Here is a 27,750-nt window from a genome sequence, read left to right as displayed (position 1 = left end):
GGACTTGGTTCTGAACTCAGCAGGAGCCAGCTGCTACTTTGTATCTAGGCAAAAAGTTGACAGGGTTTTACAGAATCTCTTGCTCTTGTGGAAATAGCAGCTTCTCACAGCTTCTGAGCTCTTTCATGCACTCAGAATACAGCTACTACTAAAATGAAAGAGGATAGCAGTGATCAACAGAAAAAACCCTAATGGTGTAACACACTGTATCCTGCCATGCTAAGCACTCCTTAAAGACCGTTTTTCTCTTGCAAAGCTAGAAGCAAGTTCCACTAACAAAGTTTCTTTTTTTTTTTTAAATATTTAATTATTTTTTTATTAATAAATAAAATATGTTAAAAACTTTTGGGTGCTACATTCACTACCCAATACTGTATATACGAAAGCAGACATATAAAAACAGAACAATTGATCTTGCTCAAGTAAAAAGAACTGAAAGTGGCTTCTTGGATCACTGAGTCCAGTCCCCAGTACTAAAAGCAGAATGGTATTTAACCACTTTCGCAAACACGGTAAGTTTCAAGCTTACTAGTACCTCATAGAACATAACAGCTCTAATCCTAAAAATTATTCTAATTTCCAGACTAAATTTATATCACAGCCAGTTAATTCTTTTGCAAACTTTGCCTTTAATATTGGGAAAGCCTGCCTCTCTTCTCAGTTCCCACCCTGATACACACATTTCCCCTGCATGTATGTGCACAGGCAGAGAGAGAGAGATGACAATCATACTCCATGGTATCCTATCAAAAGATAAGCTTACTGTATTAACTATTCAGCCTTCCTGAACATAAGTGACCAAGACGTTGTGTAATCCATTTCAAGACTGCAGAAAAATAAAGGGAACAGTCATCCTTCTCAGTTACATGGATGACCATTACAATTGCTCTAAGGATCATAATTTTATGTTTGTGTCTGCTAGTTCTAGAAAAGTGCAATGTGTAGAGGGTTATTCACGTTACAGCAATTTTATTTCCCTCCTTTTGAACAATATAAATTTGAAAAATAAGTTATTAAATTACACTGGATTCCACTGGGTCCACACCAGGTTGTTCCACAGTCTTGTAGATTTTGCTTAGAAAGACTTCTACCTTATCATCACCCAAGTGACAGATGTCCAAGATGCAGACAACATGTTTGCCATCTAGATCCATCGCTGCTTTTACGATTTCATCTAGAAGTTAAGAAAATACACTTTAAAAACCATACAGAAAAAAGGTATACTGAATTGACATTGTTTTCCATGCAGTAGTGTGTGTATGTTCAACCTTCATTCAGTGAAAAACCTCACTCTAACTATTAAATCCTGGCCTACTGGGATTCTTTTTTTTTGGTAGGTAGGAATCTATTAGTAAATTCCATCACTAGAAATGACAGTATCAGAACTTAGATATGGAACATCTGAATTCATTACTTAACCATTAGCGATTCTCAGATTTCATAGTATTATTCGAGGAAAAGTAAAGATATATTTAAATTAAATCAGGTCTGTCTACACAAACATGCAGGAAACGCGATGCTTATATAGCACTTTGCAGTATGACAGACGTTATTAGTGTTCACCATATTTGGTGACAGTAATTAGAAGCATAATCTGAAAAGGATTATGGAGTAATGATAGGGAATAAGGATAAGGAAAATAATTCCACAGCAGGCAAATACTTCAGTTTATAGGCACTGTAGGTTGTTGTGTTAAAGCAGCTGTTCAAAGTGACATCAGTGAAATGGATTGACTGATTGACAGTTATTCCACTCTATTTTGAAGCAGATAAAGCCAAATATTCACATGCTCAAGCCACACATACTGACTTCTATGTCAGTATAATTTTGCATCAACAAATAACTGCAAACACTATCTACGTCACTTAGGAGCTTGTGGTTTGGATATTAAAATACTATCTTCAGAGCATGAGAACAGCTCCAGTAAAAACTGCCTTGAAAATTCAGTATTACATTTATTTACTAAAGGTGGTCACATAGAATTCATGTATCTTTCACCGAAGAGGTGAACAATGCCTGACCTACAACAGAGATTTCTATAGAGGACCAACTCTTGCACTGTAAGATAAAACAAGAAATAATAAATGAGTAAAGTCAACAAAAGCCAGTCTCACTTGAAAGTGGAAACATGTCACAAAGCCTTCCGTTGCTAGTGGCCTTCTGCTGACATGAAGAGATGCAACTCATACAAGATAATAATGTATCATTTTGAATGTCTTCTAGTTGAAATAAGTGGGGATCTTCAGGACAAAACAGTGGAAGAAACGCAACATCTATTGCTATATCGTGGTTTATACCTGTTGAAAAAAAATATTTGTTAGCCAAAACTTCATCTTCAACCCATTAGCAACTTCATGCACCATTTCTTCTTTTTTGTAAAAACCTAAATTATTGCAGGCTGAACCCTGATTTTTGTTTACTTGCTCTTTGCCCATTAATTAGTGACTGATGTCTAAAAATACATTTCTCTCTATATATGTATATATATTTATACATAAGCACATTCAAATTGATACGATGTTATAACACACTGTGATTTAAGGCTAACAATGCTGTTAGCTCAGAAAATATGAAACCAACATTGGAAGCCATTTCACACTCCTTTCTAACTTTATCACTGCTACAAGGACAGAGAAATTAATTTTATAACCAATGTATCTATGCAGTATGCAATGCACTACTTCTGCTTTTGTCTTGAATATTATATTGTAAGTCCCAGGATTCTAGTATCTGTAAATACTCAACACCTTCTCTGGAAATTTCCCTTAGCAAATAATGGAAACTTTTAAATTATGGGAACTTAACATAAGCATAGTTAAGGTAGGCAATTTCCTTCTCCTTTTAATGGGGACAAACAGATACACATCAACTTGCATATTTATATTTTAACAAATAAATAGCAATCAAGTGAGCTTTGTGCTAACCAGAAGCAGCAGAGAGCAGTTGATGAGTATGGCTAAAATACAGCTCTTAATTTTCTAGCATGGAAGAAAGGCACTTTAAGAGCAACAGTACTCAAAAACACAACTTCATGAGAATAAAGCTCAAAAGAAGCATTCATAGTTGTCCTTTTCCCTTTAAGAACACTTAATTTGTTTCTGATGAACACCTCTCCATCAGGAAAGTCAGCTGACAATCAAGTGCAATTTAATAACTGACCTGATGATGTCAGACTGCTTAACTAGTGAACAGGACCTACCTCTAAGTGTAATAATCAATAGCTTAAGGACTACACACATTCTTCAAATGATACACATAAACCCATACACAAAATTGCAATTATATGAAAAGTTATACAAGAAACAAGATATTCAATCATTTCATTTACAGGTATTTTTAATGAGAACTACAGCTTTCCAGTAAAAAATTATCATAAATCAGGTCTCTAACAAAAATCTAAAGTGTCAATCACTTTTTTCAACTTCAAAAAAATACTCAGAATCAACTGATTTATTTAGAGAAATCCATTCAGTTTCTAACAAACCTTCAAGTCATTCTCAACACAGCAAAGAGCTAAGATCTTACACCTTTTTTAGACGCTTAATCGAGCTACCAAATACTTACCCAGAACTGTCACTTCATAATACCCAAGGCCACTGGCACTTTTAAACTCGTTGATATTTTTATCAGTTCTGGTTTCTTTTGGTTGGTGCACTGCTGCATGAAGGTTGTACTGTTGCATTAGCAAGTCTTTGTGCACATAATCAAATTTACGTGGGATGCTTTCTGCGAAAATTGTACTGTGATGCAAATACTTCGTTAACTTGTCTTTCACGTGTGCCCACAGGTCACTCTGCCATGAATCACAACTTCTTCCAGTCTCTGCAGTTTCAGGTATATCATTCATTCCTTCTCCATCTATTATAAACACAGAAAATATTTAGTTGCTTATATCCTCATAGAATTGCATCACTTCTCTGCTAGATGAGAAATATTTTCATTAGAACATTTCAATTATGAAGACATGGCAGAATGTTCAAAACATACAACGCAATGAATTAAACTAGGGTTGGAGTGTGAGGTAACCTTTGAAGCTAGACTTGCTTTAAAAAAAACCTTATTTCACCACTGAAGAGCACCATCATGGCTTGTTTTTGGAGAGCACGGAACTTGTTAAATGAACAGCCAGAAAACATGAAAACAAGTTTTAAATGGGTACAAGTGAAGGTAAACTTTTCCATCCCTTGCACAATAACTATATGCTTATATTGAGGACTATGTTACATTTCAAATTTCTTGCTCCAGTTAATGATAGCTCTATTCTTCTTTCCTATTACATGTAACTTGAGGATTGTTAATGGTAAAAGCTTATATAACCATCACTTCCAATTTTGAAGGTGAGTGTTAAACCCCACCTTTTGAGCTTATCAGAAAGGTTGTTTCAAAATATTTCCAGTATAGCCTTTTATCTCCTTCATCTCCTGTGAAACAACTTCTCATCAAGTAGCCTTCTGAAATGGGTACATTATCCACCCCAACATTCCTCTATGAACGTATACTTTTTTACTTCTTTTTAGTGTCATAATTGCTATGATGGAGTACCAGGATGTTAAAAAATGAAGAAACCAGAATGTGCACAGACAAACTGTTCCTCACAGCCTCCTCCTAGAGAAGCTGATGTGTTCTGGTCTCAACAAGTGGTCTGTGTGGTGGGTGGGGAACTGGCTGACAGGCCGTACCCAGAGGGTAAATAACTCCTTTCCAAACTCGCAACCTGTCACAAGTAGGGTCCCCCAGGGATCAATACTGGGCCCAACCCTGTTTAGTATCTTCATAAGTGATGTGGATGATGGGATCAGGTGTACCCTGACGAAGTTTGCTGATGACACCAAACTGAGTGGGGAATTGGACACTTTGGAAGGGAAAACCACCCTGCAGGAAGACCTGGATGGGCTAACAAGAACCTTATGAAGCTCAACAAGGACAAATGTAAGGTCTTGTACCTGGGAAAAACATAATCCAGGAGCGCAGCACAGGCTGGGATCTACCTGGCTGGGGAGCAGCTCTGCGGAAAGGGACCTGGGGGTCCTAGTGGACAACAAGATCAACATGAGCGTGCTGCTGTGGCAAAGAAAGCCAACAGGGTGCTGGGTTGCATCAACAAAGGCATCACCAGCAGAGACAGAGAAGTCGTTATCCCACTCCACTCAGCGCTTGTCAGGCCACACCTGGAATACTGTGTTCAGTTTTGGTCCTCACATTACAAAAAAGATGTGGACAGGCTGAAGAGGGTCCAGAGAAGGGCCACCAAGATGATCAAAGGCCTGGGAAGCCTGCCATAGGAGGAAAGGCTGAGAGAACTGGGTCTGTTCAGCCTTGAGAAAAGAAGGCTTAGGGGAGACTGTATCACCATGTTCCAGTATTTAAAGGGTGGCTACAAAGAAGATGGAGACCCTCTTTTTACAAGGAGTCACATGGAAAAAAAGAAGGGTAATGGGCACAAGTTACTCCTGGGGAGATGAGAACAATCAGCCATTGGAATAATCTCCCCAGGGAAGCAGGGGATTCCCCAACATTGGACACCTGTAAGATTCATCTGGGCAAGGAGCTGGTCCATCTTGTCTAGACCGTGCTTTTGCTGAGAAAGGTTGGACCAGATGATCCTTGAGGTCCCTTCCAACTTGTCATTCACTGATTCTCTGATCCTATGAAACTTGGTACAACGTATGCAAGAAGAAGGGAAATAAGAGTCTTGCTGCATGGAATTAGACAACACAGGACAGTGAATTTAAAGAAAATTGACACTAATACTGTGAGAAAAATATGTGCATATGTTTAGTAGCTACATTTACTAACATAATCACATAATTACTGCATATTTACATTAGATGAGAGATTAATTCATTTATTTTGGACTACACTCAAAATAACAACCAATTGAAGTTAAATAGGGTTTCACATGCAGTGAGGAAATATCAATGTAAATGATATCTTAATTTAAGAATAAAAGTTGCTAAATATAGCTGTATTTTAGATATAAACATCTAAATAAAAGTATCTAAATATAAGTATCTAATGCAAAGTATCTAATGCAGTCAAAAAATTGAGGCCTGTATTTCACGGTACATCTTCACATACATGCGTTCATTTTATGAGATCTACGTGATATCCCAACAATTCTAAGGACAGTAACAGCATAGCGCAATAAACACTAGAGCTGCAAGAAATTCCTGTAAAAATAATTTCAGGTGAGAACACTTAATTTGATTTCTTGTTTTTAAAGGCAAAAAGAAATTTCACCTAAGAGTAACAACCAATAAAATAATTACTTAGCACACTTGCTTATGGATATGTTTTCTTACTTTTGAACAACAGATCTCTACATAGTACATGAGGCTGCTCTTTCTCTGGAATAAAACTTCACTTTAAACAGTTACCTGTACAAGTTTTTCTCCAATTTGAAAGTTTCCTCGTCATTTCAGTCTCTTAATATATTAAACATTCAGGAAATTTCACTGTCATTTCTATTGTTTTAAAGGAGCACAATGGAGTAGATCATCCTTAATAGGCTACAAAGAAAACCTATTGAGGTCATTACTAAATTAAGATGAACTGCTGCCTTGCAAAAATAAAAGGATGGACACCATTATACATAATATAGCTGTACATAGAAGAAAAATGGCAGATGTTAATTTTGGGACAGATGCTAGCAGTAGACAAACTTTTAGATAAAATTACATGACTCAGAGTATATTCAGTCAGCTTTGAAAAGAGGAAAACATGTCTAAATTTTTGCGTGAAATAAAAAACAGACCAAGCTGCACAGAACAACAACTAACAAATTAGACTTCTTCACTCATCCAAAAATAGATATCAAGAAACTAACTGCACAACTTTATTTTTCAATTGCAGAGGAAGAAAGGAAAAAGTTAATAACAATAACTCAGAAAAAAAAAATCCCTAAATCAAACAACATCATCCTTATTCCTTGTTACTGGCTTGTATGTTTCATTCATTGCCTCCCACATCTTGTATTTGTCTTTTTAGTAAGGTACTCGCATAACTTTGGGGCTGCATTGCTGGAGGAGGACAATTTTATCACATGCAAGAAAACTGCCAACAGAAAACGAGAGGTCTTATGCTGCTAAGTGCTTCCGAGGTAGAAAACTAACTTAAAATTTGCATAAAGCAACACTGAGAATTTATTCCCCATACTGGGAAACAGCCTGACGCTGTTCTTCCAGCCATCTTTTAGAACACAGCAGGGATACAACTGAGCAGAATGACATTAACAATACATCGGTACAGTGGCTCCCTAGAGGTTGATGCAGCCAGATGTACAGAAGAGCTGTCTTGACAAAAAAGGGTTATGAGGATATCTTTGCTGCGTGTTCTGGACCTGAAGACAAGAAGTAAGCTTAAACTTTCTAAGGTTAATGTAACAACTATTTGCAACATACCTGTGCTGTACTGTACACTGTCTGATACAGCCTGTCCATTTTTATCTTGCACAAACTCTTCATGTTGAAATTCAGTCAAGCTATAAAAAAGAAAGTTATAGTGTGTGTGTGTATATATATATATATATATATATATTTAAAACCTATTTAAATCTCAAACACTATGCAGCAGAAGTTCAAACCTTAACAGATTTCTAGTGATAAATGATACAAGCTTGAATGAGTAAGCACTAGTACCTGGTTTTATATCACGGGACATGTAATATAGCAGCTTGACATAATGACACCTACTACGCTCAGTAAATCAGTTTTTGAAAAGCTTAGGACAAGAACTGCTGTATTTCTTTGCTTTATAAAGTAGGCAGAAAAGTATTTTACGCTCAGAAAACAGTGTTTGTTGCCCTCTACTGGGCACGTATTGAAATAGCATGTGTGACACTAAGCTGAACATCAGATACAGACAACAGGTTTACGACTTGATTCTAAAAAAACGGTTGCACAGCATGCTGATGCCCTTTCATATCAGCACCCTTCAGCAGTCAAAATCAAAGCATAAACCACGTCATCACTCCAGAAGCCAAAATGATAGAGAGATTACAAATATTTTTTTTCCTTTGAACATACTACCCAGCTGTAACAATCAATCAAGCAAACCAGATTTTTGTTACACTTCCATTTTTAACCTCAAAATTTTGAATTAACGGTAAGCAACTGTTCTCTAACAATCTCTAATGAATTACCTAGGATATTATGCAGCAGAAAAATGTAACAGATACTCTGCAGCGATAACATGGTAAAATAAGCTCTTAGGCCCATTTATTCCTTTCTTTTTTGCTCCATTACGCTCATTATAAACTCATCATGATGTCTGAATAAACTTAGGAAAAAGACTATCTTGATTATCTCACATCACAAATGACTGAGACAAAGGCAAGACTTTGTTAAGGTACCATTAAAATTTCAGACTACCAAAGTAGTTACTAATAAAATACTGTAACAGCAAATACACAGGGACAATATACAGAGAGCGGAAAAGGAAAAAAACATGAAAACAGTATTTAGTGAGACATTCAGTATTTCAGGCATAAGGATTTACATATTTTTTTACCAATTTTTCCCATTTCATAATAGGATATATCTTGAAAATTTCATGTCAATGTTTCATAGCAAGTGGAAAATAGCTAAAATCCAGTGAAAAGATAAAGGGAAATACATTGTGGGTTTTAAGTATTAAATTATATTTTATGAAATGCACTATCATCATGGTGTGGGCTAAGTACTGGAGTGATCTTCTTGTGATTTCTAATTCTAGGCAGAAAGAATCCTCACTTAAGCAGCACAAACTGCGCAACTGAGGTTTTAGCCACCTCATTTTGTAAATAAAAAAAGCTGACAAATAGAAAACTTCAAAACACCATGACCATACTTGCTTCCCACCCCCCACCCAAGCTTCTGAGCAGAGTTGTGTCGAAAATGTTGGTAAATGAAAATTTGTATGTGCTTCTACGTGACTCTGTAGTCCGAAGTATGTTTCAAAATTTTGGGGTCCAGGGCAACCTCAGAAACAGACATGCAAGATGTCAGATCTAAGTTTATGGTGCGGTATTTTTACGTTTTCTGATGAAAGGCAGCAGGGAAGTTTGTCTCTTACCATTCTGAAATGGTATTTCAAGTAATTTCATTGTGCTTCCTATGGTATTATTTCTAGATAAAAGAATGTTTCCATGAAAATAGTATCATATGAGGAATTAATTCCTTTTACAAGAACCATCATGGAAAGTAATTACTCTATATGTATAAGAATAAATTAAACATTTATATACCAGCTATGTGAATACATTTTCAAGCCATTAGAAGACATTTTCAAAATATTAACAAAATTAGTGTAATTAAAAATTAGTGCCCACAAAACTAACTCTCACTTTCGAGACTTGGATTTCCCAACAAGAGACATGAAAATCTAGCACAACGTTAGGAAACGCTTGCTCAGAAATCAACGCATCAAGTTAGATACATGCCAACTTCCCTCTTCATTAAAGCAGAGGATTAAACCAAGTCAGATTGATGGCAAGTCAATATTATTGAAACGGTGTCTTTTTCTTTTAAAATTGTCTAGTTTTGGAGGTGAATAGGCTCTGATTCAGAGGTAGTAGAGCCTCTGAAAAATATGAAAATAACTTGTCACAATTTTCCCCCACTTCTTTCACGGATTTCTAGCTGGGATGATTTCTCCTACCTGCTTGACGTGTTACTCCTACGGGACTGCTTTGTGCTGGATGTGTGTACAGCATAACTTGAGCTAGGTTCCTAAGGGAAACCTACTTGTCCAGACACACAATTTATATGCTTCTCTGCCAGCATGTCTGCAAGCCACCTGATAAAACCCAAATCCTTCCATTTACTGCAATATGCTGTGGCTGTTGTACACCAAAACACCCACATTCCTATTTGCCTATGCCAGCTTTATGAGAACTTGTGCCATGCCAAATTTGCTATTTTCAGCCTGCATTCTGCAGGCTCCCTTTTTCACAGAGGGACACTTGAAAAACAGCCTTTATTCAGTACTTCCAGATACACCGGAATTCACCATTTCAGACATTTCACTTTAAGTATTGTCAACAAAAATAACATTCATCAAAATAGATGGCAGATTAATACTTTTGGAAAATACTGGGAAAATAAGCATCTCTCGTGCCTCACACCTATTTCCTAAGCACTGGGACTAAATGTGATTAAAAAAAGGAGAAAGAAAATAGTTACAACTTGTAGCCATGCCCAAATGATGCAAGGTATTAAAGTGCCTCAAAACAACAAAACCAAATACCCGCTCACTGATCTAACTGGTAAAAACCTTATTAATAGACAGGTTTGAAATACTGTCATGACACCATTATGGTATACGCCTCTACCACGGCAAGTAACAGAGTAACCAAACAGCCTTCTACAATAATTTGACAAGTCTACACAAACTGATTGTTGGTATCTACCAATTTCTCCCTGAAAAATTCTGATTTATGTAAAAACGGAGGCTGAAGAAAATGTTAAATTCCGTGAAAACTTTCAGTCATGCAAACCTCAAGCTGAATTTCCCCGTATTACAGAATCCTCATCCCTTAGTTCTCATCAGAGGGGAGGGAAAAAGGAGAAAAGGGTCTATATTACATAAACATTTAGAAGTGAAACTGCAAGGACAGAAACATACAAAGTTACTTTCAAGCAGTGTAGGGTATGAGCGTGTAGTGCATGAGCAACTCCACGGTAACTGCAGTGCTAAACTTGCAAAGATTAAAATGCTATGAAAACTACTGTGGTTTTTTTCACTTCCACATAAAAATAAGCCTTTCTAAAATTCCTGATCTTTCCTCATTCACAATAAACTATCAATGAAACTACTTTGCGGTATATGAAATGCTTAAAAGTACATTTATGTTGAATGTCTCTCCTAGCAAGGATATAAATATCAACAGTAATATTAAATTAACCAGTTTTCTCTTACCTTGTTCTTTCTGAAACCCTTAGTAATCAGACAAATAAGTTACCTCAGAAACATAGGAACTGAGGTTGTCAATAAAGAGCCTTAAAATAAGCCTTAAAAACAAAAAAAAACTTAAAAAATGCAACCACATGCTGAAAAAACTGCACAAAATACTTGATGCAAAATCATTTAAGATAGAATATGTACTTAAAAATATATCTCTATTGTTGTTATTTTATCAATGTATTAAAATATTTCAGTGAGAGCTGACATTCTGCTACTTCTAAGCAACAGAACAGAAAACAATGCACTTTTAAGGTATGTCAGGCTAACTTTCTATTTTTCTTCTGCAATTTGGAGAACTCAGCACAACTTCATAGTTAATTACAGAAATACACAAGTTACCTTTTAATTATATAGAGTGAAACAGCTTTCCATAATCCAACACAGACTTTCTCCTCCTTTAGTTGGGGTTCTAGCACTAATGGGATAGAGTGGACACACAGGTAGCGAGGAGAGTAGCAGATTGAGAAAAGCAGAGAACAAAGTAAACATGCCTTAACTTTTTTCTTACTTTCAGGAAATGGGGAGAAATTCTTCCCACCCTCCACCCCCAAGAAAAAAATTGAACATTTCTCAGCAAATGAAAGAAAACTTCACATTCAAAAAAAAATTATTTTCCTATGGATTTGTGCCACAAGTCCCTGCAAACTCCTGCACCACCTGCAGAGATGTGACCTTAAAGCAAGGTGTCACAGTTTTAATAAATGGCCTGCAGAGCCAGGCAACCATTTCCCCTAGAAAATGCAGGATCTACCAAGAGGACCAAAGGAAAAAAGAGACACGTGGCTGAAAAGAGCCTGGTAAATCCCACAGAAAAAGCTTTTGCAAATTAGCTTCCAAGAAATGTTTTTTCAAGAAAATAGACATGCTTGTAGGGCAGTAATACTGGCAGAATGGTCAACAACAACTGATCAACTCCATCATTACTATTGTTGCTCTATCCCTAGCACTATGATTCACTGTTTTAGTGGGGAGGGAAGAGGTGCTAAAGGTAAACTAAGGTGGCAACTGAGGGGCATATGTTCTCATGACACAAACCCAAACATCCGAAGTTACTGACACCAAAGAGTTCAAACATTCAAGTTACACACTGTGTTTGGAACAAATTATATGAATTTATGGCCCTTAAACAAAACGCATGAAGGAAAGTAGCATTTTACCCCAGACTAATAACAGTAACGGTTACATTCAGTTCTCTGAGTAATTTCCCATTTGCAGTTATTTCATTAGGTTCCACACTTATCAGGGCTCTGGAATTGAAATTCCTACCTGTGGTTTTTTGGTTGTTTGTTTGTTTTTTTCTTAAATCTTTCTCTGGATCCAAATGGAGTTCAAGAAAGACTTGAGTGTTAGGCAGTGGAAGGAGCCAGGTGGCTTCTCAGGGACAACTATACTTACACCTCTGTAGCACCGAGGATGCTGTATAGCTCAACCTCCACTAGCAAATCCATTAATGCTACTACATTGTTCACTCTGCTGGCTAATGAAGCATCCCTCCCTCCTACCTCTGGCTTTGCTACTTAAACTGTAATCTCTCTGAAACAAAAACTACTATATTACTCTGCTTACCGTTATGGACCCCTGTTACTATATATTCCCTAAATGGCACTAGTAACAATATAAAAATATGTTTAATAACACAGCCAAAATTATGTTTCAGAATAAAATAATCCAATGTATTTGAACTGGAATCAGTACAGAATAATTGAACAGAAAAAATTAAACTTTACCCTGATTTGTTCTTTCATTTCATTTCCATACAGATTCTTGACCTGTAAAAGTTTGTCTTCAAATATCTTTGTTTCATCACTGCAACTATTTAACATAACTAACTTCACATGACTTACCCAAATTTTCTTCTTGCAGACCGTGTGAAATAGGGGTAAGATGATACAGGAGTAACAGATGCACTTCCCCTTAAAGTAGGAAATTCACCATTATTTTACAGTAGTTAGTTAAATGGAAATACACAAAGCAAAGAACATGCATGTTTTTCTTTCAGGCAGAATCAACCTAAGACACTCAAATGTTGGAATTTACCTTATGGAATGGAAATCCACTAACAAGTTTGCTGTAACACTGCCAAGACAGAACTTCTATTCAGGGTTTTCTTAGTCTTAAGTTTTCATTCAATCCTAATTACATTTCATCTCATTTTCCCTCAAAATATTCTGGATACCCACCCTCTTGCTACATTATGACTTTTAGATGTGAAATGTTGAGAAGAAAAATATACCCTCTACAACATGAGAAATCCACTACAAAGGAAAAAAAAGATGTGACTGGCTAGATTTTTGCAACATTAAATCCGTCAATGTATACACCAGGTTTTTAATACTAAGTACAGGTATATTAGATTTTGCACAAACATTGCAACAAAGGGCAATCTTATACAAGCAGGTATTTCACTCTTGAAACTAATGTATAAGGCAAATTATTTTGTCTTATTCCATTTCCTTATATCAGACTGATATCCTCTGACTACGCCCATCTAGATGCAATAAAATTTCATGAAATCCAATCACAAGCAGAGCCATAGTACTACAAGTTATTTCAAGGCTTTAGGTGACCACCATCTTCTTGCCTCTCTGACAGTAAGTTACAGCTACATGCAGTACATTCTATTAACTAGAAGGAAAAAAATAAGGTATGTTTGAAATTAAGGAATAGATCCTGATTCTGCATTTTCAGTGAAGAAATCTTATTTCCTCACACCACTGTAACTATTGCTTTTTCCACGGCTATGTCACTAAACTATATACGGTTCAAGTATTAACTGCCTGTATTTCAAATCTGTGAAATTAATAACAAAGTAGCATAAATACTAATCAGAGGAGAGCACTGCAAACCAGGCACCTGCTTTAATCAATCCTTCATTAGCCTGAACAGTATAATTGTCATCAACTGATGATAGGAAAAGCACCTAACTACCTTTTCAAGATTAAACTATATAAGCTTTTAAAGCTTTCTTATATATTTTCTATGGCCTGGGCTCTGAACTAATTTCTGCAAACACTTTTTAGAAGATCCACTATATGTTTATGAAGAGAACTTACTTTTCTCCATTTGTATTTGATCTGCGTGGTATCTTTCTCTTAACTGAACTCTTTTTTGACAATACAGTTTGGTGCTGATGTTGTTCCCCAGGAGGGCAATGTGGCCCCAGAGAAGACTTAACTTCTTCAGTTTGAAGGCTGGTGTTTTTTCCCTTGTGAACAGAGTCTTCCTTGGACATAGCAGAACTTTCAAGAATCTTTGAAGTATCTTTCTGCAACAACAGTTAATTGTTTAAGAGTTTCAAAGAGTTTCAAAAGTTTCAAACTTTAAAACTTGCAGGTTTTTGAGTTGGAAGCAATAGCTTTAAGTAACTTTTAAAGGAACAAAACAATTTACCCTACCTTCTGAAAGTCACATTATATCTAGCAGAAATTATCTTCTAATCATATTAATTCTGCCTAGAAAGTGACAGAGAGTGTGTTGCCTCTCCCACAGTCTAATTTACATTAGGTTATCCAGTCAGTCAAACTAGCAACTTCTAAACAGAGGTAGTTTTACAGAGGACTGTCATAACACTTTCAGAAAAGCACTGAATCGTTGCTTTTTAAGAAGTTCTAAATTATGCCTTTCAAAAATTTTACTCTCAAAATAGAAAATGAAGTTAATCAAGAGACAATGTAACTAGGTTCTGAACTCAAATGCAAAATTCTCCATTCTAATTACAATCATAGTTGCTTAAGTGCTATAGCATTAATTCTCAAACACGGTACCTGAACAAGTTGCATTCCCGAGGCTTCTTCAGCCACACTGCTACAGCTGATGTATCTTATAGCGCTAATTATTCCTTGAACAGCAATGCGCTTGTGCTCTCTGTAGTGCAAGTCTTCAATCTCTTTCCCCGTTTCACCTATAGCTTTCAAAACTGACTCAACTGCAAAAAAGAAACTTCCGTAAACAAGTTTTAAAGAAATACAATATCAAAATGTCTGAATGCAAGACTCAAAAGATAATTTGTTATTAAATATCAAATTGATTCAAAATTACAGTTTTGAAGAATTTTAAATCTTTTTGTTGTTCACCTCACATGAAAATAAAATTAAACCATAAACCTTTTTAGCTCACAACCATCTTTTAGTATGCATTATCAGATACCACAATTTCTGTTTCAGGTGAAATTTCGAATTCACCGTGTTTTTCAGTATAACTGTCTTAAATTCTGATTTAGCAGAATATTCAGAGTAAAACTTATGGGCAGATCTGTAGCTCACGTAAGCTGCTACAATTCTCCTGCAGCTACTGGTGCCATGATACTTTCTGTCAGATGAGGATTTAGCCTGTAACACATTTAGTCATGAAAGGGAGTTTTTCTTAAATGACATTACAAATTTGTGTAATCAGTATAGTAACTGTGTTGCTTTTTAACTGATGCTTTAAATGCTTAGAGTAAGACTGAACTGAAAAAGGTTACAAGGCTACAAATCTTAAAGATATTTGACGGTATGATACCTTTATTGTTTTTGCAATATTTCAAAAAGTTATTTGGAGGTCGTGGAAAAGGATAATAGCCGCCAATGACAGTTTTCTTCATTTGATCAGCTTCACTTTGTGTTTTAGTCCACTGAATGAAGTTTTTCACTTTGGTATCCTTGGTGTATGGCTGGCCCTTGTGCCACCCTTTTAAAACAAAAATAATCAGATATCAAAACCAAAGCAGATTACTGTCATCCATTCTCATCTTGAAACTATCCTAACACTATGTAGAAAAAATGAATTAAGAAAAACTGGACTAGAGAACACAAAAGACAGTCAACAGTGTTTTATGAAATTAGTATCTTGAATTCTTTGACTAACACTTGCATTTGACACTGAAAGTTAGATAAATGTTAAGTAGTAGAAAGAAAGAAAACTGTTAAGTAGTAGAAAGAAATAACACAACTAGCAAAAATGCTACCGGAATACTTTCTCACAGGACCATACAAAAGAATAAAATGATCAGAAATTGTTTTATTAGCAGGAAAGAGCAGATAAATCATATTCATAGGGTCAGCAAAAATCATTACTGATCATTATGTATTCATCGTTGGCTGGTCTAAAACAAAGATATGGATGAAATACCAGTTTTATTAAATAAATTGTAATCTGAACAGATCTATGTCTAAGCTGTGAACTAAACTAGATCTTATCCAATGGTTTGCAAACTCTAGCTGTAGTTCTCATTTAGGACCCAAACAGACATAAAATGAACTAAAGCTAGGGTGGGGGAGAGCTTAACTATTTAATTAGAAAATTAAGCACAAAAATATACTGAAGGGAAGCAAAGGAAAAAACCCAACCTCTCAGTAAATTAAGTAAATTAAATAATTAAAAACATATTAAAAAAAATACTAGCTTGCTTGGCTAGTCCAATTAAGCACAAAACATCCTACCCAGCTTGTCAGGAAAGACCAAGTGTATAGAACTGATTACGCTCAGGTACTTTTTTAGCACATATTTTTCTCTATTCCTACTTGTCAGCGGAAAGATTCAGACTGGGTGAGTGGTATGTTAGGAACACTGAAGAAATGAGCTGGATAAACAAACACAGGGAAGATACCCCGATTGCATCTTACACTCCCTTGCAATTAGGTCAGTACATCACTCGCCTGCAACACTGCTATAATCTGCCTCCTGATTCAAGAGCAAATACACCATGAACAGCTGTGCCTGGTCCTGCCTGTGACATGGTGACTGGTGGTATCTAGTGTACAGCATCACAGGGCCATAAAGTGTATTGTAACTGCAGACGGGAGTATTCAAACAAGACCATCTAGAAGGAATGCTTCTTCAGTGCAGCCCAGCACCACATCCCTTCCCAGACCACATGGTCTGCACAAGACCCTGCAGGTTGGCAAAGACGAAACGTAACAGCTCTCCAAGTATTTGCTGAAAAAGATTAGCTAAGATAAATTTAAGACAACTATACCTTTTTTTTTTTTGTAATAAGGAAATCTGTAAGCCAGAAAAGCTGCAAGTGATTTTTAATGTTTTTAAGGAAGCAGTAATCTGCATTGCTACACTCCCAAAGGATTAAAACAGGCTGAAAAAATTAATAAACATATGACAACCTAATAATACTTAGGTACTTTTCATGAGATACACCCGTTAATGCCTCACAAGAATGCAATTTTCCTTTTTCTTTTTGCAATGGTATTTCATTATTAACTGAAAGTCATTTCTGACAGGGAAACTAATACTATGCACTGATTATTTTGCTGTAAAACAAAAATACCCTTTCCAAAGAAATAAGATGAGAACTACGTAAAACTAAAACTAGTTTAAGTTACCTGTAATGAATATTTGACTTTCATTTGAAGTCGTAAGGTAAATTGTGCTGGAAGGATTCTCAGTGAGGTCCCGTACCACTCTCATCTGGGTACACACCAAATACGTCACTGGAGAGAAAAAAAAAAGCCTTCAGGTTTTTTCCTGATATTTCATTGATTTTAGAATGCCAAGATTGACACGCACTAGATTGATTTTATTAAGTGCTCTAAACAAGACACTTTAGTTCTTGACCCTACAAACGGTTCAGCACGTATTGAGCCTCCGTTATAAATTACAATATGGAGATGTAATTAAATTTTCAATATAATAACTGCGCAAGGAAATTTCAGCATACATGTTAGGACTAAAGCATCAGATACTTCATCAGGAGGATATCAATGAAACAAACAGTAAAAATATGGATATTAGATGGCTGTGTTTCAGAAAGCACAAGAAATCATGGCATGCCACTGCAAAACTTCTAAATAGAATACAAACTCACTCTTCTGTTAATATCTCAGTTAAACACTGGAATGACGTTCTTTGCCATTTCTCCAGAACACTCAAGATTAATGCAGCCATAATCTTAACAGGGTTGTGTAGCTGTTCCTGAATCATATGATATAAAAAAAATGCACGACACCAACCACTGTTAAAGGAAGGATGAGTGCTTGGAGGAAAAGAGAAAGAAGGCAAGAAGAAACATTTAAAGCTCTTTTAAAATCCTTAATTGAGGATGCTCCAGTCTGAAATTTATCATTCTTAGCTCACATGCAATAACTAACATAGCTGTGTGATGACTGCTGTTTGTCCAAAAAATATTTATTCAAAGAAATGAAGCTTTTATTTACAGGGAAAAAAGCAGTAATAGATTTGACCAGCTACCTTCTTTATTTGCTACTGATGTTGACACAGGTGCTTCACTTAAGTTTCTGCTTGAAATTAATGAGATTGGGTGAGCCCCAGGCCCAGCTGCCCATCTATTGTTTAGACTAACTGGCAGATCACCAATATGATAAGGGTTTCAAATACTTAAAACCATTTTTTTTATTTTTACATTTTAATTTCTGATCAGTTATTTTCTGTTTAAGGAGATAAACCATGGCCAATTTTTATTCAGTGGCAATTATACTCAGAATTTGAAATTAGCAACCAACTAGAAAAACACATAAATATTAATAAGTATTATAGAGAGATGAATACTTGGGTGAATATGTTCAAACACTTCTGGCTGAGAAGTCGCAAATAATTCCAGTATGAATGGTTGGTCTGAAGTCCCATCAATGGCATGTGCCCAACGATACAGCCAGAAGTCTTCACCATGTTCTATATAAACAAATATTAAGAAAAATGTATAAGCATTTATTCAGAAAGTTAAAACTTGTTTGATAAATTCTGAAAGTCGTATTTATAGAAAAACCTCTCTTTCTTGCTCGTTCAGCTCTTCCTACAAACGTCACAAGACCAATAACATCACAGGAATGATTGTTTGGTAAGTCATCCAGTTCTGACCTAAAACCAAAACAGAACAAAAACATGTGTATTAGTTAATAACAAAACACAAAGCTTTCTCAGAAACTTTTCAAAAAACATTTCCAATTAACATTCAGTGTAATGTAGTGAAATTTAAGTTCCAGCTTGACAACCAACAAAATTCTATTTTACCTTGTAATAAACCGATATTTAACTTCAGGCAATCCCCAATCTGGTTTAACCATTTCTTCTGGAATAATACTTATTTTAGTAGGAGGGTCTCGAACATTAAGGCTGATTTCTAACAGAGAAAAAAACCCCAAAAAGTCAGTAACATTTCAGGCATGAATACAAATTTTAAAAAAAACACCAAAATCTTAAAAAATCCACAAAAAATCCAGGGTGAAGTTTCTTAAATGAAGTATTTCAACTTTGTCTCACTGCTTGTTAAATTATGAATCAATTCCTCTGATGTTAGGTTTTCATCAAAATAAAGTAAGGAAATCAGGTACAGCATTCAACAATGCAATTTTGTAATCTGAGCTATCTTAAACTTTTCAGTTCTCTACATGAGCCAATTAGTTTTATCCAGATGGATACTTTAAAAAACAGCAGCAGAAACAAATACTACAATACTGATTAGATACAAAGTACTTCTTACGCTAGCTTCATTCTCCAATGTCACTAAGATCTAAAGTTGACTTCCAGACAATGAAGTAAAACAGAAAACAGAATTATCAGATGAGAACTGCCACACCTGATACCAGCTCAGGCAGTTATTAGTATGACAGAAATACACTATGGCCGTGGAGGAAAACAAAAGGTCTTCCCATGTCTGTTCTACTGCACCTGAAAAATTTAATAAATTAAGCAGACTGTTTAGATGCTGAATAACTAACATGGCAGAGCACTGGGCGAAGTGAGGGTTTCTGCAACCAGATAAAAATACAGGGGCAATGTCTTCAGCATCTAAAATACACCAGTGGTACTCTATTGTCTTTCTCAGAACAAGACAAATCTTGCTGGTATGAAAAAGACAGATTCTGATGAAGTTTCCCAGAAAAGTAATTAAATAGGTATAAATAATGTATACAATTGTTTATATAATTATATACAGCCCTTCACCCTAGCGGTTCAACAACAGGAAGGCGTTATACTTGAAATCAGACTCTACTTCAGAATTTTCTTTGGCTACTGCTTTCTAGAAATGTATTTGGAGGATAACTGTGGTTTTGCATATGGTGTTTTAGGAAAGTAACTCAGAGAAAATTCCTGAAAACAACACTTTCCCATGCATCAAAAGCATTTATCAAATTGTTCTGTCATTTTGAGATTAGATGAAAGTCATATACTGAACTCAGGACGATACCCTGGGATGATTCAGAAGCTAAGGTCAGTACAGACTATTCAAAACAGCAGTTTTCGTCAGTACCACATAAATTCAGTGATCTGTGAAAGGCACACGTTGCCTGGCAGTAGAATTCAAGGTGCTGGTACTAACTATTTAAGCTCCAAAAGTTTTAGGTCCTGAAACAGCACCTGTCAGCATGTTGTACAATGCTGCAGCTGCAAACAGAAGCAGGCAATGCAGAACTCAATTCACAGAAACCTAGGAATATGCCAGAAGCATACTGTCTTGCAAGAACTCTTAATTTGGAAAGTCCTTTCCCCTTGTGGCCTTGTTAAGGCTACAGATAGATTTTACAAGGTTTACAGGTGAATGGTTGTAAGGAAACACTGGAAAATTGGGGTTCGATGGAATTACAAATTGGAAATACATGAGGAAAAAAGTAATTGTAACTTAAGCAACTCAGTGTAATTGATTGCTTTAACTAGTAGCTGAAGAACTTTTGGAGCACTCATGCATGCTTAAAAAAATGAAATATTGACCCATATTTGGCATATACAGAGATATTTACATTAATGGAGTAATTAGTGAGGCATTAAATTTCATTTCAGCTGAACAAAAAAAACCAACCCAACCATATACCAAGAGTTGCATAAAATCGATTTTATAACTGCTCTAGACTTTTTTCTGGATATTCACTTCTCTTTAGACTCTCTTCTCACAGGATATATGGGCATAAGATCCATCAATGGATGGTATTATATGCTTTGGTAGTTCATATTAAGACAAAATACTGAGCTTTCTGCTGAGAAAAGTACCACCTTTACTGTACGTGCATTGATATGAACTGAAAATTAGTAATTTCTACAGTTTATCTGCATTCTGAAAATACACCATGGCACTTTACTATAGATTGACTTTTAATTCTTCCATTACACATCTATTACCATTTACAGCCCATTGGCTTAATTTTCCATTTTGATCTCTTTAACATTTGCACAAATCAGTAGTGTAGTGTGAATGAAGGCATTAAAATGAAGTGATATTTGCCTATAGAGAAAGTCACCTCAGACGGCATATTTTATTCTGTCCCTTTCCCGAAGAAAGGGTTTGTGGCAATTATAATTGGTTTCAGGGCTGGCTTGTAATCATCAGCAGCTTCTGTCACAAACTTCCATTCCGTGCTAAACATTTCTTTCTCCTGCCAACTCATCACAAACACTTCAGACATTAAGATCTGGTTTTAAGGCACAGATACATTAGGCAGAAAATACACTGCTTCTAGCAGTGAAAATATTGTTTATTTTCATGCACTGTAGCAACCGCATTAGGAAACTGTCATTGTAATAAGTTATATATACATCATCCTTCACTAACACGCATATTTGCTTGTTTCAAGGAAGTTATTTGAATTTTTTGAGCGTTGGCTGTCATTTTGTTCTGAGTATGAAAGCACAAAAGGGAAACGAACTCATGTTCATCGAAGTAGGAGAGAAAAAAGTTGACCAAATCCAGTCTGAAGAGGCTATTGTCGTTATATTGCAGCACTTGTATTTCTGTGGCATAGCTCCCTTGAGTATCTGCTACACTAAACAACTGCAAGTAAGAAAATACTTCCTCATAGCCAAGGAATATTCTTCATATGTGTATTCCCATGGTGCTGCTGTTTCAGCATAGACAGCAGTCATCAATGCAACTTTTTATTCAGTGGAGCTTTGCAGATACTCTGGGCTTTGATCATATACACTAAAATCTAAAGTCAGATGAGGTGACAATGTGCTTTAGTGAGCTGGAATAAGGTGTGAGCAAGTGCACAAATGATATCTGTATTATGAATCAGGAAGTAGAATCAGATTAAAATTCAGTGATAGAAGCCAGTCTTTATGACCCCAAAACTTGAAATCAGGAATTAGGTTTTTATTTATTTATTTTTTAAACAAAGGTGTTAACTAATTGTGGCAATAAACTTTGTAGACATGATCCAAACATAAACAGGGAACAATAAGAACTTAGATGCTAAGACACCTTTCAGAGCTAATATTTAAGGATATATACCTTAACAACTAGTCTCAGCCATGGATAGCTTTCTATTTCATTTCTATAAAGAGCTGCCTTTTTTACAGCTATATTTCATTGACGCAAAACAGTTTTCTGCAATACTTAACCAATTGTAGCAAATCTCTTCATCTGTGAATCCCCTGGGGTTGGCTGTGTTTTAAATGGGTAACTGGTTTTGATAGCATACTGTTCAAGAAGAAGTACCGTGCCAACCTTTATACTGTTATACCATTCAGGACATAATGAATTCCACAAAACCATTGACATCATGCCTGAACTATCAGCAACTTCAAAGTAAGCCTAAAGAAAGAAGAGAGACAAAATACATTCATCTTTTATTTATCATCATTCTGGTATGCATTTATTTTGGATAATTCATCAGCTACTTGACTCATTAACAATTTCTCTGATGATTATAAATGGACACAGAGTATGTTCCAAAACTTGTACTGAATACTGGAGTTGAAGAAATCCATCATTTCCACAAAATAATTTTTCCACAACTACCCCCGCCCAAATTCTTATGTTTCCAGTGCTCAGTAATGGTAAGTAACACCAGTTTCACTCGATGTTTTTTGGAAGAGGTTGGGGAAACACCATGCACAAGAAACAATACTGAAAAGATTCTTCTTTATCAGCGAGAATGCTGTATTTAGAATAACATTTCAAAATATCCATGGAGGAAAAACATATTTTGGAAGTTGAGATGTTACAGGATCATTTGCTAAACATTCTTGATCAAAAAACGACACAAGTCTGATTTTCAAGCAAAAAAAAATAAATTCAGAAAACAATCTGCATTGCAAACCACTATCTTTTCATTGAAGTTCTTCTCATGACAAAGATTTCTACCCAATTTTTTTTTTCAACCTGAGCGAACTTTGAATCCATAACTGAGCAGATCACTGGGCAGTGAAAAATATTTTTGAACAGTCTTATAATGGTCTTAAAAAGTAGCAATCCACTGAAAAATATAACCTCAGCTCTACAAAAATGCTTCATTTTATCCATTCATCCGTCAGCCTCAAGCTTTTGTTCATACTACCATCCTCTTTCTTTAGTATATTACCATTCTTGAACATATCTAACACCTTATGTGTTTTTCTCCCTTGCTTCTTCTAAAATCCTCTTTTCCTTATTCCAAGTTCAATAAAGAGATTATACAAATCAACGCTTGTTAGTTCATTCTAATATTCCTAATTAGTCATGAACCATGCATCCTTGAAAGTAAACCATTAAAGCATAGAATCTTTCGTTAGCCCATTGGTTTTTATCTAATAAGAATAATTCAACACACAACACTATCTAAAAAAGGAACGCATAAAGCAAAAAGCACGTAAAATCTGTCTCCTCTAACTTCTTGAGCTGAATCAGCTCTGGCTATTGATTCTACACCTAATACCAGGAAATATGACCGATGAACTGCCATGAAAGTTAGGAGCACCATCTAGACTGTCTACTGAGAAGCACCTCCAATAAAAAGACGCAGATTTTTCTTCACGTGCAAAGGGAATGGAAACTTGGAATAAGAGAACATCACAGCCTTTCATCAAGATGGTTCACACTTCTCTCTCCCCATGGAGGAATTTATGTACATTATTGGAGCTCTTTGTAAAGTGTTGCCCTGCTGTACGGGGTCTGTCTGGGTTGGAGTTTATTTTATTTGTACCAGCCTGCACAGTGCCGCGTTTTAGATCTGTGACTAGCACACCAATGTTTTAGCTGTTGCTGAGCAGCGCTTGCACGATGTCAAGGTCTTTCCCTGTTTCTCAGTCTGCCAACCCAGCTAGTAAGCTAGGGATGGGCAAGAGGCTGGGAGGAGACACGGCTGAGATAACTGACCTCAAGTGACCTAGGGGAGATTCCACACCATGTAACATCATGATCAGATATAAAATGGGCTGCTAGTCTTCCCAAAGTACCCCTTGTTCAGAGACTGGCTGGGCACTGGTCTGCTGGCCAGAAGTGGTGAGCAATTGCCTTTACATCACTTGTTTGACTGTTTTTTTTCCCCCCTTCATCTTATTAAACTGTCTTCATCTCAACCCATGGGTTTTTCCTCACTTTTGTTCTTCCAATTCTCTCCTCCACCCCTCTGGAGGGGGGCAGGGGAGAGCAAACGACCAGCTGGCAAGTGCTTAGTTGCCAGCTGGGAGCAATCCACCACACCTGCTATCTCCATTTCTAAACAGATCTACACAAAAATATCACAAATAAAACATATTAAGAAAATCATTAAGAATTTCACAATAAAACAATCTATCTGGAAGTCACCAGGTGAGAGAATTAGCGGATACAAATTGTTAAAATTTGTTTGCGTTTCTTTTTTTTGACAAGACTGACTAACTCCAGCTTCCAAACAGAGAGACCAGAAACACTTAGGCTGTTAAGCTACTAAAAACTCCAATTTTTTTTCTTCCTTCACAAAAAGCTCAACTGAACTAGTAACTGAAACACATCCACCAAAGTTTGTACGTATGATCCCTAAATTCACCATTTCCTACTCTAAAGGCTCAGCATTTTTGTAAAGGTAGCATTTTTAATATAAAGTAGCTACAACATAAATCTTAACTTTACATGCTTACTATATGGGAATAATAATTTCCAAATATCCTACAGCTATTTGTTTGAGTGTTAACCTATGTATTTATCCCTCTTTACCTGATAAGGCATATCCAGTTTTTTCTCTGGTTTTCCGTAGTACCTTAGTCTAGATTTGTGCAGGACTCTCACAAGAAGTGGATGGAAGTGAGCTCTGCTTCTCCAGGTCATTTCCAGCTGACCAAGAGAAGTCAGCTTGGAGACTAAGGTTAAAGAAAAAAGACCAAAAAAGAGCATTGATGACTGAATATTTAAGTTTTCAGGAGTAAAGTGCACAGACCAGGATGTCACATGTATTTTCTTAATGTTTTTAACATTTAAAAAGGCTCATTTACTGACATTATTCACCATGAAATCCTGCTCTGAGCTATCAGCACACAGCATAGCTTTGTTTTTTAATTGAAAATTTAAAGTTTAATTTAAAATGATACATAAGTGTTGACAGATGAGCAGAAGAGCTACTACAAAAGACACAGGCGTTAACCTAAAAGGGCACCACAATTTTGCAGAAGTCACACTTATACCTCTCTCCTCACTAGTCTTCATGGACTGACACAAGTCCCTCGGCACTGGCTGCATTTTGGGTGGCAGCTTCCAGGTGCACCCAGTCCCACAGACTAGCCAAGAGACTACCACTGGAACAGATGTCTTTGTGTGAGCAGAGACTTTATTGCTCTCTACAGCCACCTGAAAGGAGGTTGTAGCGAGGTGCAGGTTGGTCTCTTTTCCCAAGTAACAGGTGACAGAACAAAAGGAAACGACCTCAAGTTGCTCCAGTGGAGATTTAGATGGGATATTAGGAAAAATTTCTTTACTGAAAGGGTTGCCAAGCATCGTAACAGGCTGCCCAGGGAAGTGGTTGAGTCACCATCCCTGGAGGTATTTAAAAGATGTGTAGATGCGGTGCTGAGGGACATGGTTTAGTGGTAGCTTGGCAGTGCTAGGTTAACGGTTGGACTTGAGGATCTTAAAGGTATCTTCCAACCATAACAATTCTATGACTGACACCTCAAAAGACCGGGCGCAAGCACCACAGCTACATATTTTCAGCCAATGTTTCGTAAAGTTTAAAAAAAACCCTCAAGGTAACACAAACACGTAAACTGCGATGTGTATGGCATATTCATATTGGCGCCTAACGCAACTGCAGGGTCGCCTCTGACCAGGGAGCTCGGCCCAGCCGCACAAGCAACACAAGCACCCGCACCCTCCCACCTTTGTGGGCGCCTTCGAGGCCTCCAGCAGCCCAGGCCTCCCTAGGGCGCCCGGCTGCCCCTGGGCCGGTTGTACCCCTCCACCCCCTTCCTCTCCACCCGCCTCCTCCCCGCTTACCGTCGACGTCCACCTGCGCCTGGGGCTTGTCCACCACCCACATGTCCCCGTAGGGATCCTCGTTGTTCCACAGCGGCAGGTAGTGCTTCTTCTCGCCGCGGAGGGGCGGCGGGCAGTGGCGGGGGCGGCGGGGCGGGGCAGGGGGGTCTGTCCCACCGCCACCCCCCGCCGGCTCCAGCTCCTCCAGGCAGAGGAAGCCGTACCGGAGCCGCTTCTCGTCGTACAGGTACGAGCAGCGCCTGAGGCGCAGGCGCGCGCCGGCCCGCAGCTGCGCGCGCTGCACCAGGCCGTTGAGGCGCGGCGCTAGGTAGCAGCGCTGCTGGCACGCACCGTCCGCCAGCGTCACGTCGTACCAGTACTGCGGGGCGGCGGGCGGCGGCGGCGCCTCGGCCAGGTACCGCTCGACCGCCGCCACCGTGAGGGGCGGCGGCTCCGCGGGGGCCATGCTTAGCTGGGAGGAGCCCCGCACTTCCTCAAAGAGCCGCTGCAGCCAGGAGGCCCCGCCGCTCGCCAGACCCCCCGCCGCCGCCCCCCGCCTCTCCTCGTCGGGGCGGGCGCCGCCACCGCCGGCACCTTCCGGGGTAGGGTCCTGCATGACAGCCCGGGCCGCTGCTGGGGAGGGAGAGAGCGGCCTCGGCCTCCCGCTGTCACCGGCTGAGCCACGGCGCCGCCATGGCGCGGGGCGGGGCCGGGGCCGGTGCGCGCGCGCGCCGCGTTCCGTTCAAAGCTCCCAACGGTCGCGCAGGGGGAGGGAAGACGGTGACAGGAAGGCGGCGGCGGGGGCGAGGGCGGGGGTGCGAAGGAGGAAGCAGAAGGCCCCGGGGAAACGGTGGGAGGAGCAGCCGGTGATAAACAGGCCGTGGCGGGGGAGAGAAGGGGTTCCCGAGGCGGTGGGTGGCACTGCCGCACTTCAGGGGTACCCCAGGGCTTGTTCCGCCGGTAGGCTGGCGTCTAGAAACCGTTAGAAACCGAGCCTGGAGGCTACGGCACGGAAAGGCCGTTTGTATGTCCGCTGCGGTGCTGACCTGCTGCCCACCCTCATCTTCTTGTGGAGAGCCCATGGGGTGCCCCCGGCTCGGCATCAGTGGGGTATGGCACAGCAGCCAGGCCTGCCAGCTTCCTGTGTAACAAATAAAAGCAAAATAAACAAAAATCTGGCAAATCAACAAATGGTTACAGGACTGGTACCACAGCTAGGGATTCAGCTTCTGGGACCATGGGACTCGCTTTGAGAAACAAGGTCTGATGGTGTCTGTCTGTCTGTCAGTCAAGGGGAAGAGCATCTTCGGTCATGGCTTGCCAAGCCAGTGAAGAGGGCTTTGAACTGAAGTTGTCTCAGTCCACCCCACTGCGACCAGTTTGATGCCAGTGCCAGCGATAGATGCCCAGAGCCTGGAGAAGGGTCACAGGTCGGCAGTAGAGCACCCGGAGTGCAGCACAAAAGAGTTGCAGCCACTCCAGCCAGTGAGTCAGCTTCATCAGAGCCCAACGTAAACGCCTCTATGCAAACTCACATAGCATGGGGCATAAACGAGGAGTTAGGATGACACCAAGCTGTGTGGAGCGGTCAACATGCTGGAGGGAAGAGATGCCATCCAAAGGGACTTTGACAGGCTTGAGAGGTTGGCCTGTGCGAACCTCATGAATTTCAACAAGGCCAAGTGCAAGGTCCTGCACCTGTGTTGGAGGAATCCCAAGCA

The 27,750-nt window shown here is 38.3% G+C and overlaps 1 protein-coding gene across 2 annotated transcripts; it reads right to left on the bottom strand.

The window, feature by feature from the left end:
• Nucleotides 1-949: 949 nt before the first annotated feature.
• RADX (RPA1 related single stranded DNA binding protein, X-linked) lies at nucleotides 950-27,015 on the bottom strand. Of its 2 annotated transcripts, XM_074601816.1 has the most exons (15): nucleotides 26,051-27,015; nucleotides 24,779-24,921; nucleotides 22,225-22,417; nucleotides 18,904-19,012; nucleotides 18,659-18,750; nucleotides 18,442-18,564; nucleotides 17,259-17,366; nucleotides 15,442-15,609; nucleotides 14,706-14,866; nucleotides 13,995-14,206; nucleotides 12,786-12,854; nucleotides 7,401-7,480; nucleotides 3,565-3,858; nucleotides 2,115-2,297; nucleotides 950-1,174 (listed from the first exon to the last, which is right to left on the bottom strand). In XM_074601816.1, the coding sequence occupies exons 1-15, from the start codon at nucleotides 26,643-26,645 to the stop codon at nucleotides 1,014-1,016; spliced, it is 2,691 nt and encodes an 896-aa protein (XP_074457917.1). In that variant the 5' UTR covers nucleotides 26,646-27,015; the 3' UTR covers nucleotides 950-1,013. The 2 variants fall into 2 exon arrangements, with proteins under 2 accessions (XP_074457917.1, XP_074457918.1); XM_074601817.1 differs by lacking the exons at nucleotides 22,225-22,417; nucleotides 24,779-24,921 and having other exon boundaries at nucleotides 26,051-27,014.
• Between the last annotated feature and the right edge of the window lie 735 nt (nucleotides 27,016-27,750).

This window comes from Larus michahellis, chromosome 9, assembly GCF_964199755.1.
Source record: "Larus michahellis chromosome 9, bLarMic1.1, whole genome shotgun sequence".
Lineage (NCBI taxonomy): Eukaryota > Metazoa > Chordata > Aves > Charadriiformes > Laridae > Larus > Larus michahellis.
Note: the sequence above shows the minus strand (reverse complement) of the source record. Positions and strands in the feature narration are given on the sequence as shown.